A 13,163-nucleotide genomic window follows, 5' to 3' on the forward strand; every position below is an offset into this window, starting at 1 on the left:
GAGGTTCATTAGAGAAGAGTGAAAAACCAGCATTATGAAAACAAATGACCAGACAGGCTGGGAAGGATGTTGTGAAGAAGATAGACTACAGAACAATATCCCAAGCTTTGAACGTGTCATGGAGGACTGGTTAATCCATCACCTAAAAATGTAAACCTGCCAAGACACAACCCTCCAGCTAATCAGAGAACCAGCAGAGAGGCCGATGGTAACTATTGAGGAGCTGCAGAGATCCATAACTCAGGCTGTAGAATCTGTCGACTATTAGGTTTGCACTCCAGACATCTAATCTTTTAGAAAGTTTAGCAAGAGGAAAATAGGTTGTTTTTACAGTTTAACACAAGCCATGTAAGCAGAAGACAGAGCTCTGGTGAAATGAGATCAAACTCATTTTCCCTACAGTTTGCCTGCAAGGAAGAGTCTGCATGAGGCGGTGAATGTATAATATGACCCTTTGTTAAACTGATATTGATGAACTGATGTTCATTATGACAGCTGGAGTTAGGCACCAGCGCCATTCACGACCCCACAAGGGATAGACATGTTAGAAAATAGATGGATGTTCATTATTATTATTACTGGGGCTTTTTATTGGTGATTGAGATGTGGTACGGCATTTTCCTTGTATCCAATGAAAATTTCCCCCCCAAGGGAAACTAATAAAGATACATCCCCATTGTGAAACACGGCAAGGGCAGAATCATGCTGTAGGGGTGTTTTTGCAAACATACAGCCAGAGCTACAATAAAGATTAGATGAGGCCAGTTGCCAAAAAGTACAGCATCCTTTTTTCTCACATAACCAAATCAGATGGCAGAATTCCCTCCTCAGCATATAATGAATCTATAAGTTTCACTTTCTGAAATGAGTTACAATCTTTAAACCTTTTCACCATATTCTAATGTTTGAATTGCATTCATTAGTGTTAAATAACCCATCCATCCATTTTCTAACATGTCTATCCCTTGTGGGGTCATGAGGGGTGCTGATGCCGATCTCCAGCTTTCAATGAGCGAAAGGATACACCCTAGACAGGTCGCCAGTCTGTCGCAGGGCAACACAGAGACAGACAGGATAAACAACCATTCTAACACACACTCACACCTAAGGAGAATTTAGAGAGACCAATTATCCTGACAGTGATGTTTTTAGACTGTGGGAGGAAGCCAGAGTACCTGGTTAGGGTTAGATACCCTCTTTCCAATCTGACTGACTGATCAAAAGAAATAAGATCAACGGGAATTAAAACTTTTGCAAGCATATGCAAATATAAACGCTCTGTTGCTGCTGGAAGCCTGAGCTACAGTCTACCATTTTATACTCAAGCTTTGGGACAAAAAACAGCTATTTTATTTCAAAATTGAAATGAAATAGCTGTAAAAACTTTAAGATTGCTGAAGTTATAGTCCCTAAAAACAATGTGCATCTTGTCAATTTTATTCAGAAGTGTAGTAGTTAATGGACCTTATGGCTGAAACCAAAAGGTGGTGGGAAGAGACATTTTGGTGAAATCATTATTAAATATTAAACACGATTTGATAAAGTTAAACCATTTAAAATAAATAATTATTTTACTGGTAAAGTACCATATGCAGTATTCTCAACTAAACATAGGCTAGTATAGTGATATGGCAACTTCACATTTCTTTCATTCAACAGTGCAGTTCAAAATGCGGCCAGTAGATGGCACACGTCCTGTAAAAACTTTTTTCTGAAGCCTGTTCATCTCGATCTAGAAAGGTCATCATCTTTTCAAGCACAGAATAAAGTGTTCGGCCCGGTAAACTTTCTAATGTACAGACGGATTTTACCTTCGAGCAACCTCGCAGTCCTGCACACAGAACTCACAGCACGGATTAGTTTCATTTGGTTTATTTATTCCACATAAAAAACAGACAGCGTTGCATAGCACGTGCATCATTCCTCAACGTCTGAGCTGCGACGGAGGCCCCTTTACACTCAGAACCCCACTTCTTTAAACCAAAAGTGTGAAAGTTGAACCGTTTGCCAAAAATCGCGAGAAATAAATATGTAAACAACACAATCAGCCAGGTGTTTGAAAACACATGCACAAATCTAAGAGTCCCTCCCCCCCAACGATGACCTATTGGTTTCAGAGCGTCGCACCTGGACTTCTCTGTAAAATGTAACACTATTTTTAAAAAAAATAAAAACCAAATCCAGCATCAGGGTTTGGGAAAAGGTGCAAACGTAGCAGAAATTTCGCCGGCATTGCTTCAAGTTTCATAAAAAAGAAAGGCACACACACCATTGTTACACTGGCTTTGATTACAATGTCTGTTAATACTGCACTCGGCTGCTGCTGCTTTAAACTGCCAAAGCAGAACAAAAAAGAGAAAAATATCAAATCCATATAAAAGTGAAAAAGCATAAAAACAAAAGTCAAACATTTCATGGTTCGTCAATAAATTCCCTCTCCGGCTCGCACTGAGCCGACCCTCTCCCACATCACCGCAGACCACATGAAACATATTGCACCTTCCGAACAGAGGAGGCAATTCAGTGTCGCCGTTATAGCCTAATCCCCTTTGTGTTTCGGACGAAGAAAAATGTGTGAACTCCTAAACATTACTAAGAGTGACACCTCAAGCCCTTCAATAGGGGGAAGCCACGCTGAACCAACACGAAACGTTCCCTCCTTCCACCTGATGGTTTCCACGTTCCCTCCGTCACGTTCAGTCTCTTTCAAATGCCTCAAGCTTCTGATCTCATCCCAAGATTCAAACTAAAAGAAAATTGCATGGTTGTCCCACAGCCTGCGTCCTCTCCAGAGTCATGCCGCAAGTAAATATACATCCAGGACATGATGGGGATATAAACAAATATTTCTATGTACAGGAACAGTATGTACAGTCCAGTCCGTAGTTCTTTTTTTTTTGTTTTGTTTTGTTTTTCTTCCAAGGAGTAAGGGAGTGTGTGTCGTGGGGCTCAGAAATTAAACAGATTGATAAAGTCCTGAGGGGAGAGGGACGTGGTGCAGCTCTCGGGGTTGTTGGCTGTGCAGGGATGGTTTGTATCCTGAGAACAGAGCAGAGACAGAGTTAGACCTCGAGCCTGAATGCTTCCGCTGATCTGAGTTCAAGTGAGGGGAAAAAAAAAAAAAAAAAAAAAAAAAAAAAAAAAAAAAAAAAAAAAAAAGGGGGGAGATCGGTACCTTCCAGAAAAGGATGTGGCAGTGTGAGCAGAGGTGCAGGGTGTCGCTGTACTGCTCTCTGTGAGGATAGCAGCGGCTCAGCTTGAAGTACATTTTCTTCCACTCCAGGTGACCTTTCTCCGACACCATCAGACGCTTGCGGATCTAGGGGGGAGAGGAGCGCAGACTTGAAAAAAACCCGTGAGCCGTCAGAGGAGCAGCTTTCTCTAGGGCCCTCCCCCCATTCACAGCTTTGGTAGCGGTCCAAACCCACGGGATCATTTCCCCTGAACCGTACAAGTTAAAACGCGCAGAAAAGGTTCAAAGCGACGGACCGGCACAAAGTAGTGCTCGGCTGTGTTGAAGAGAAATTAAACTGCTTCTGCAGAATAACTAGGAGCCGGCTGCCTTCCTGAAGAATGATTTCCTCTCCAGTCAGTTCTGGTGGACGGCCACTATCACAGAAAAGTTTGGGTATTCATTATTACCTTCATCTACAGCTGTCACTTTATATAATGAATACTGTATATTCTTCAGTGATGTATCAAGGCGTTGCTTGATTGCATCTGTAACACTTTATCGGCTGGTTGTTCTGTTCTTTTTACGTCTCTCTTTGCAGGTGAAGAAGCAGACCAAGGATGTATCGTTCTCTCCATTTTCTCTCCTCTGTGCCACCTTTTTTTTCTCCTCTTCTACCTTCTTGTTTCAGTGTCAATATAATGTGAAATATTGCCTGCATAAATTATAATAAAGCTATTTCCATGTATAAATCAAGAGGAGCACTATGGTGAATGTGGTTATGGCTCCACTTGTGAAAGTAAAATCTTTTGGACTCTTTTTGGCATTAAGACAACAATTCTTATTGCCACATTGCCAAACAGGACGCCATAAAAAAAAAAAAGGTTTGGTTTCCCTCAACATGAGGAAATGTGAAATGGTTCAACAGGAAACGCATACTTTTGCAGGACACTGTACAGGTGAAATTGCCTCCATTTCCATCAGAGGTTATGATCTAATCCCAGTCAAACGTCATCTTCCTATACTCTGCTCCTACACACCTGTCTGTCTGTGAAGTGGTACTGGCAGAGTCTCTTCCACAGCAGCCGGTCCTCGGCGAGGCTCCCCAGGTCCGGACACACCTGGCCCAGGCTGACCAGGTCCCTGCCGTCGGTGAGGCGCTGCATGATGTTCAGCTGCAGACTATCGGGCAGGTCGGTCAGCGTCATCCCTGTAGCTGTGGGCTGGGGGGGGGAAGGCAGAGACAGTTGTTGCTACCGTGCACATGTGCACAGCAGAGGCCTGCGTGCCGGGACGCGAAACGTGGGCAGATGCTCACCCTGATCTGGATGTTGTCCAGCTGCTGCCGCCACTGCAGGATGTTCTCCATGCGGTGCACCCAGATGTTTATGTTCCCCACCAGCACCGACTTGCCCATGTCCTGCACGAGACCACACAGCGAGCCGTGCAGCGTCTGCAGCAGCTCTTTGATGGGCCGCACGTTCTGCTGGTCGTCGAGAACTGTGGAACAGGTTTAATCTGGATTAAAAAGCTGAACAGACAAAAAGGAGACGTTCAAACCTTCTTGGGTGTTATGCGCAAAGTCGGCACTTGACCTTCAATGTGAATCACCAGATAAAAAAAAAAAAAGATAAAATCCTACGGCAACTGCTTTATTCCTCAGTTGCATTTGTGTTACGTGGCCAAAAGGTTTTGTGACGCTCCCCCAAACAACCCGAGTCTGTTTAGCCGAAGGAACATTCAGTTTACACTGTGGGGTCTGTTGACGGTCAGGGTTCTTCACATGGCCATTAAAGAGACGCGTCTAAGCCACATTCGCTCGTTGGCTCTTTTTAAAAAGCATTCATACAGTTCACATTACAACCAGCCTTTAATGAAGCTAATTGGGATTTTATTAGAGACAAACGTACGCGACCAAATCAAATCTGAGAATCCAGTTTCCCTACAGTTACAGCTGCAAGCCCTTTGCACATCTGGATACTGAAACCTTTGGCCTTCCTTTGCAAAACAGCTCCAACTCTGATCACCTATCAGGACTCGCCACAGAATCCTCATTGTGACTGAGGTACGGACTTTGACTAGACCCTTCTTAGCTTTGAGCTAAACCATTCCCCCGGTAACGTTTAGGGTAAGGTGACCCACCACCACAGTGCCGGGCGGGCGTACGTCAGGGGGGAGAGGCTTACCTTTCTGAACAACTCTCTCCAGAATATTCATGTAGTTTTTCTGCGCCACGCCGCTGAGCGAGGGGAGCTGCGACTTGGCGATAAGCTCCAGGAGCTGCAGCAGAAAAAAAAAAGAAAAAAAACAATTAAACATAAACTTCTGAGATGCTCTCTTCCACTGCCTGCTCCCTTCACGTTAAGCACGACAGGCGTCTGACAGGCGATGTGACGTCATGGAGAAACTCGAGTTAGAGCCGTGCTCAGCTCCGCCCCAAACATCTGAGGCATAAGCAGGAGAGTTACCCACAGTCGTCCTCCCACAGCACTGACCGTAGCTTAGAGGTCCTAGTGGAGCGCTGGTTTTATAACAAACGGCTTCTCACGCCGTAGCTTTGGTAATTTCAAATTTCCACATGCCAGTCTCCTTCATTCCAGGTTCACTCCTAACACCTAATCCCCCGCCTTTCTCCCATTAGCCGCTCACCAAGCGTTACCCTCGTTGCCAAGCAGCCAGGCAGACCAATGTGGCTTTCCAGGTCCATTTTAGACCCCACTTTAAAAAAATAAAATGTTTCAGTTGATTATCTGATAGATTTTCCCTCAAAGGGAGGGAGGAACTAGTTGACAGGAATGCAGAAATATGACTCCCAACATTGTTAAAATTTATCATAAACATTATTAATACACCATATGCACTTGGTGAAATAAAATTAACTATCAGCAGACTTCCATTATTCGGCCGTTCCAGTAGGAAGGGGACACCAATCCAAGTGTTAAAGTTAAAAAGTATTTAAAACTGCACGCGTTAGAGCTGAATGTTGTCGCTGGTCCAGCTTGACAAAAAGGTCATTTAGGCTGACGGCTGTTCATTAAGGTCACCTCAGTTTGTCCGCTCCGGGAACAGAGAGTACTGCCACCGGGCCCTGCTAAAGAAAAGCCGATCTGTGTAACTGAGAAGGAGTTAAACGAACCCTAAAATGCCGTCACACAGCGAGAAGCGGCGGCCCGGCTCGGACACCGGCCGGATACTAGAGTTACGCTTCTATTGTTCTTTGGGACACACACACACACACACACACACACACACACACACACAAAGACAGACTTCAAACTCCTCCGGGGGATTAAAAGAAGCCAAACGTGGCTCGTTTTTGAACAATTGTCAATTAAACTGATATTTGACGACACAAAACCAAAACAGTCACACTGATGTCTTCCTTTCTGCTAAGTTACGACGCTCAGCAGAAGGTCGAGCATAATTTAGGATGAAACCTGCGTGAGGAGACGAGCTGCACCAGTGACTAAGCAGAAAGAGATAGAAAATAGAGAGGGGTGGGGGGGGGGACAGCAGGTGTAATCAGGCAGTGTGTGTGCGTGTGTAAGGGGGTCTGAATCATCTGACTAGCATCAGGTCTGGTTTCATAAAGTCCTGCTGGGGGTTCACACCTCAGCGCACAGCTGTCACACACTCCACCCCCGCTGCCCACGGTGACACTTCATGCTCACATAAGAGGGGGGGGGGCAGTATGTAGAGGGGAAAAAGTGCAAATGAAACTGCACAACACCCTGGTTTTAATGTGATGTAGGAACTTTGGCGACCATAACAACACAAACACACACGTTCTTGTTCAGTATCATCACTGCAGTCTGCAGAGCCTTGATAAGACCCCCCCCCCCTCCGCCAGAGCCTACCCACCCTCTTTAACTTTATCCCTCTTCTCCGCCTCTGACAAAAACTCCTCCATTTGGCAAACACAAAGAGACAGAAGCGACTAAAAAGCAAAGAAAGAGCAGGACTCACTCTGACAACGTAATTAAATCTCCTCGTGTCCTTGATGGCGCTGGAGAAATCCAAGCGGTTGAAGGCCTCTCCCAGTGTACAATATCCGTGGCGCTGGGAGAATTTAATTATCACAGTATTAGGCGGCAATCCTCCGCCAAGAGTGCAGGGCTGTTTACAGTAGCGACTGTGATTGCGAAAGTTGATAGAAAACTAATTGAGCCGGCCTTACCTCCTTGGTGCTTCCTTTATGAACGTAAATCCACTTCTCCCGGTGGAAATCTGCGAGGCGGAGGGAAACCGAGAAGAAAGCGGTTAGATCGGTGGCCTGCTTTCATCGTGCCGCTCGTAAGCTCTGGGATAAATGCACGAGCACGCACCACAAATAAGATGCCATTTTCAGAGCTGGTTTATTTGATAACAGAATGGTAATGAAATGCTCAAAAAATATTGGACATCCAGTGATCGCGCCTTCACCAGCCGATACAGATTCCTGGCACTGCTGTTAGACGGGTCTGTCCTAAAGACTTCAAAGTCATGGTTTGCCCTAAAGCTTGTAGTACTACACTTTCTGTGAGCGCGTATTCCTTAAGTCTTGGTTCGCATAAAATGAGATTGAAATGCATTGTTCTCACTTTAAATTGCCAATAGTAGATCCCACCGCAGTGTGTTGCCAAACCTAGACCTGAGCTCCTACTTCCAAAACAAATCGAATGCACAAGTATGCAATGCTTTGATCTATCTATCTATCTATCTCATGTGATCTGCTGATCACCAATCATTGTTAATGATGAGAAATAGTGCACCTCTGTATTAGAATTAGATGATAAAGTAAATAACTCATGACAGGGTCTGCCTCTGATCTGGAGAGCCTCGTTATTATGTGTTATTAATTTATTCTGTGCATGGTTGTACAGTCAGACAGCACGTTTGGTTCTCTTCACGGCGACTCACAGGGGACCTTGGAGTTGTTGTTCATCAGATCTTTTTTCCTCTTCTTGGCAGACATGTCGTAGCTGAGAGAGAGCAGCAGGTTCTCCTTGTTGAAGCACTCCGGCTCCTTGACTTTGCAGAAGCTTGGGAAGAGAATAACGATAGACAAAAAAAGTTCAGACCTAAGCAACACAAAGTGAGAAAAAAAAATTATCCAACGGGTAATTGTGACTGTAGCATCCGTCCATGATCGAATGCAGATTTCTGTTTGTTTGTTTGTTTGTTTGTTTGAGGAAGTGAATGCAGTCATTTTGGCCAGCTGCCAGGTTTAGCAGAAGTTTGTTAATCCCCTCACTTGTTGTCAGGTTATTATTAGCTCGGCGATTAGCCTGAAAAGGAACTTAGCAACCAGAAGAAGAAAAAAAAAACACACACACACACTGATGGAAACTAACACGATCGCTATGCCTCTTGTTTGCTGCGCTGTTTGGACTCTGTTCAAAACATCGCCCTCCCCCTTCCTATTTCTTAGACTGAGAAAAAAAAAACACTGCGCAACTTTATCAGACGGCCACATTTCTTTAAAAACAACCAACCTCTCCACAGAGACGTTGTTGTTTTTGTCATCTGCTGTCCTCTTTTTCCATCCTGCTTCGGTTTTCACCCAGTTCTGACCCGGTGACCTCCAGTCCTGTCCGAGAAAAGGCATCCCGACTCGGTCGCTTACTGTAAAACTTTAAAAAAATAAAATAAACGTATTAGGGGCTTGTAAAATAAAATAACACAGCCCAGGCCCCTGCTTTGTTTGACTGCGCGTCCCTTCCTGTTGTTAAGTGCGTTTTTTTGTGCTTGTGTTGACTCTGCGCAGCTCGCCTTTTATCCTCTGACTCTAAACCCGGAAGCAACGAAGCTCCGCCCACTTTGGAAACTTCCCCGCAACACGTGGCTTTGTTTATCAACCTCGGTGTTGCGACAGCTCACGAAGAGAGCGACGGAGGAGAGAAGCCTTTTAGATGTCATGGAAAGACGGGCAACGGGGCAGATCAGATTCATTCAGGGGTATTTTGGATTTCTCTCTGAAATGTGCAAAACATACATATTTCGCACGCTAGTCATACGGGACAGGGAAGAACATTTATTTTGAGTTTTAGTTCCGAGGTTGTACTTTGAAGAGGATGTTCCTGTCCTCACATGTCTTGGTTGTTATGCTATTTTCAGTACACCGCATAAAGAGGCTCCTGGCCTTTCGGACGCATATCTAATTCAGCTGTGGATGTACGATTTGCGCGGTTACACAAGTGTCCAACAAACATTTACATCTATGAGCCCCATGTGGATGGGGAATGAGACGAAAATATGGCTTTGTGTGTGGTTTTACACATTGAAGCCCAAGTTATGAACTTCTACAGGGCTGAAATGGGACAACTCAAGGAAATAAGTGGGACTCCTGTGGGTTTGAGAAAATCTTGATATCCATTTATGACCCATCTAAGGGTGCCCCAACTGATTTAGCCAAACTGGTTTATGTTTAGTCCCTTAAAAGAAACCCATTTGATCTACATTCACATGTTTGCTAGGGTTAAAGTCAAAATCCAGTTCAGATTAATGCATATTTTCACCCTAAGACACAGCTAAGGCATTGCGGTGGCATCTCTACATTTTCTATCACATAATCTATATTAGGAGGAACATACACTCATGCTTCCCAGCAAACAGCCAGGAAAGCCCCCACTCCTTTTTGTCTTTACTGATGTTATAAATAGATTGACTTTTGCTTTTGGTAGCAATGCGGGTTGACTTTTGTGAGCACAGTGCATTCAATTATTTCTTTTTGCCATTACTTGTCAGCTTATGGAAACGGTATGGCCGACTTGGTCGCGGTGCAACGTCAGATTTGCTCCACAAATAGTCGACACCGGAATGTTTCCCCTGTTTGATAATTTGCTTTGATAAAGTATATCACAGTTGAACACATCTGGTTCAAGTGGCAAAGGGACAGGCTGTGACACTCAGAAAGAGACAAAGATGGTAAAAGAGGATAATAACAAAATGTGAATGGCGAGGGAAGTACTAAAACAACAACCCATGACAAACACGATGCACTACATGTACATAATGCTTCCACAGCCACTAAAGTAGCAACTGTGATTTCACATTTCTTAGCTACTGCTTGTTGGTTTGCATGTAATTATGGACTTGGTCCTGTCCCAATGTATATTCAATTAAATTTTACTCATATAGCGCCAGTTTACAACGCATGTCATCTCAAGTCACTTTACAAAGTCAGATGCAATCAAATCATACACAGATTGGTCATAAAATGTCATATCTATGGACACCCGGCAGATTTCATCAAGTCTTGACAAGCAGAATTAACTCCTCATGAAAGAGCGTAGAGCCACAGTGGACTGTCTGCATTGTCAATGGCTTTGCAGTAATCCCTCATACTGAGCAAGCATGAAGTGACAGTGGAGAGGAAAACTGTCTAACAGGAAGGAAAAACCTCCAGCAGAACCAGAACCAGGCTCAGTATGAATGGTCATCTGCCTCGACCGACTGGGGGTTAGAGAAGACAGAGCAGAGACACAACAAGAGAGACTTTGCTTTACGCTATTAATGAACCAATTTAATGAACAGATGAGTCGCAGAGGAGTGTCTTTTTAGATTTATCTTCAGCAATATGGGGGGGGGGGGGGGGGGAGGCTGGAGGATAACCAAAAAGGATCAAGGAGGAAGCATCTTCAGTCTCAATCAAGGGAAACACATACAGTCTGACCGATGATGACATCAGCAGCTACTTTTTACAAAGTGCCCCTTCATCAACAAACACAAAGTCAGTGCAATATTTTGGGTTAAAAGGCAGCGACCGTAGATGGCGACTGTTTCTTTGACAAAGAGTGTTTGCATGCCTAAAATAACACGCTTAAAAGTACAGGAACACAGTAGAGTACATTTTTCTTCGCTCTCTTAATTCATGGAACTCTGTGCAGCCGTTAAAAAAGGCCGGCTGCACACCAGCTCAACTCTTCCAGAAGCAACGGGCAATTTTCAGCCGGCCTTCTGCGTGTGTTGTGTTATGTCCTGTCTCTTAAGCCCCACCCAGTTGGGCAATTGTGGCTGATGTGGTTTTTACGCTGCAGACTCTTCGCCGACGGTTGCATCCTTTTCTGCAGGGCTAGTCGTTTACTTTCTTAAATTTTGTCACAATGCTACTGTTGACTTTGTGCCATGACATGACAGAAGGCAGCGCATCGTTGTGAATAGGAAGGAAAATGACAAATGGCTTTCAGCTAACACGGTCCGCCATCCCCCACAGTGACAAGTGGCAGTGGCAGCATCGTGTCGTGGCATGCAAGAACAGGGAAGCTGGTCAGAGTTGATAGAAGACGGATGGAGCTAAATACAGGGCTATTCATGGCATGTCCGGAAAAATGGTGTCATCAGATGCTCCAGCACCTCCCCGACTGAGCTTGAGCTATTTCTCAGGGAACAATGAGTAAACAACTGAGTCCGTTGATGTACGATGATGGTAATTGCTGATAAAGGCGGTTCTACGAAGAGTTGACCCTGAGCGGCTGAATACAAATGCATGCTTTTTTTGTTGTTCTGTCGCATGAAAACCCAATAAAAAATGTTGACATTTGTGCTTGCAACATTAACGAATAATAATAAAAAAAACATAATATGCATATGTTTGCAAAGCACATTAAATCCTGCTCAGTTATTAAAAATGACCTGTTTGTAATGCTCATAAGGACAGAACAAAACAACAAACATCTCTGCACACTCTGGCCAAACAGTCCACTGGCTAGGTTAGGTGATCATTAGCTGTGACTGCACTCACACTTGACAAGGCTTGAGCAGAAATAGATCCCTGTGTGGTTGGCTACATAAGTGTAATATTTGAAAAAAAAAAAAAAAAAAAAAAAAAAGTGGAACTTTATGGCTGACAACGCATGGCTGTGAGAACTCGAAGAACCTTCAGTAATTAATATGCCGCGGTCAGTCCCTGAGGTTTTATTTTATTCTATTTATAGAGCCGGCTCAACCGAAGGATGATACGGAAAGTCCCAGCAAGTGTCTGGTCAGTGGGTGACTAAGCAACAAACTCAGATCCTGTGTGGCTCTGGTTTAGTTTATCCGTCAGATAAATGATCTTCTGGTTCCGGACGAAATAAAGAGAAGAGTGCGATTTGATTTCAAACTGCGTAAAAACAACATCTAATCACAACTTGAAAGGCCACAGTAGGATTTACAATCAAAATAATTGTTGATCAGTTGCCTCCAAACCGAGCAGCCAAGACAAAGCTTCACATGCCTACACATTGCCATATTTGCCCCATTTGTCTTTGCATAATAGCTCCAGCTGGGATTGGGTGGAGGGCATCTAGGGACATCAAACTCTATTCTGGTTTGGGCTTTGACGGGGTCACTCTAACACATTCAGTTTTTGAACTTAAACCCTTCCAGCTGTGCGTGTTCATTGCCCTGCTGGAAGGTCAGCTTCTTCCCCAGTCCCGAGTTTTTTTCTAACAGTCCCTGACAGGTTTTCTTGCAGAGACTTCTGTCTGTTTTCGTCCCATGCATTCTGACCGCTCTTCCTAGTGAAAAGTATCCCCCAGCACAATGCTGCCAGGACCATGTTTCACGGTGGGGACGGTCCGTTCAGGATGATGTGTTTCCTGATTGTACTGGATTTTATTTAGCGGCATCAGAGTAAAGGGGGATTAATACAAATTAATGCTACACTTTTTTAGGTCTTTATTGGTGGAGAATCTTGACAACTATGTATCCTGGTCCTCCACTTCACAGTTATGAAATCTTCTTCCTTCAAGTCTGTCCGTCACATATAAATAAAACGCATGGACGTTTGTTGCCGTGACATAATGTGAACACATTTCTCCAGTTTTGAATATTCTGATGTTTTGTTTAGACTTTAAAAAAAAAGGTTGTGTGTGAAAATCTGTGGACCAGGCTGTGTTTACTGCTGCAGCACGGTGGCAGCCTTGACTCAAGCTAAGAACGGGACGTTTTCAGCATGATAAAAAGCTGCTTCTTCTTCTTCTTGTTCTTGATGATTGGAACACCCAAGTGGAAATCTTTCTGCAGACTC

At 44.1% G+C, this 13,163-nt stretch overlaps 1 protein-coding gene across 1 annotated transcript; it reads right to left on the reverse strand.

Annotated features, from left to right (window-relative positions):
• Positions 1-1,856: 1,856 nt before the first annotated feature.
• On the reverse strand, positions 1,857-8,911 carry fbxo32 (F-box protein 32). Its single transcript, XM_012864657.3, has 9 exons — positions 8,647-8,911; positions 8,072-8,193; positions 7,350-7,399; positions 7,139-7,231; positions 5,359-5,452; positions 4,491-4,672; positions 4,213-4,395; positions 3,176-3,319; positions 1,857-3,039 (listed from the first exon to the last, which is right to left on the reverse strand). The coding sequence occupies exons 1-9, from the start codon at positions 8,757-8,759 to the stop codon at positions 2,950-2,952; spliced, it is 1,071 nt and encodes a 356-aa protein (XP_012720111.1). The 5' UTR covers positions 8,760-8,911; the 3' UTR covers positions 1,857-2,949.
• Between the last annotated feature and the right edge of the window lie 4,252 nt (positions 8,912-13,163).

The sequence above is a fragment of the Fundulus heteroclitus genome, chromosome 3 (assembly GCF_011125445.2).
Source record: "Fundulus heteroclitus isolate FHET01 chromosome 3, MU-UCD_Fhet_4.1, whole genome shotgun sequence".
In the NCBI taxonomy this organism is placed as follows: Eukaryota; Metazoa; Chordata; class Actinopteri; order Cyprinodontiformes; family Fundulidae; genus Fundulus; species Fundulus heteroclitus.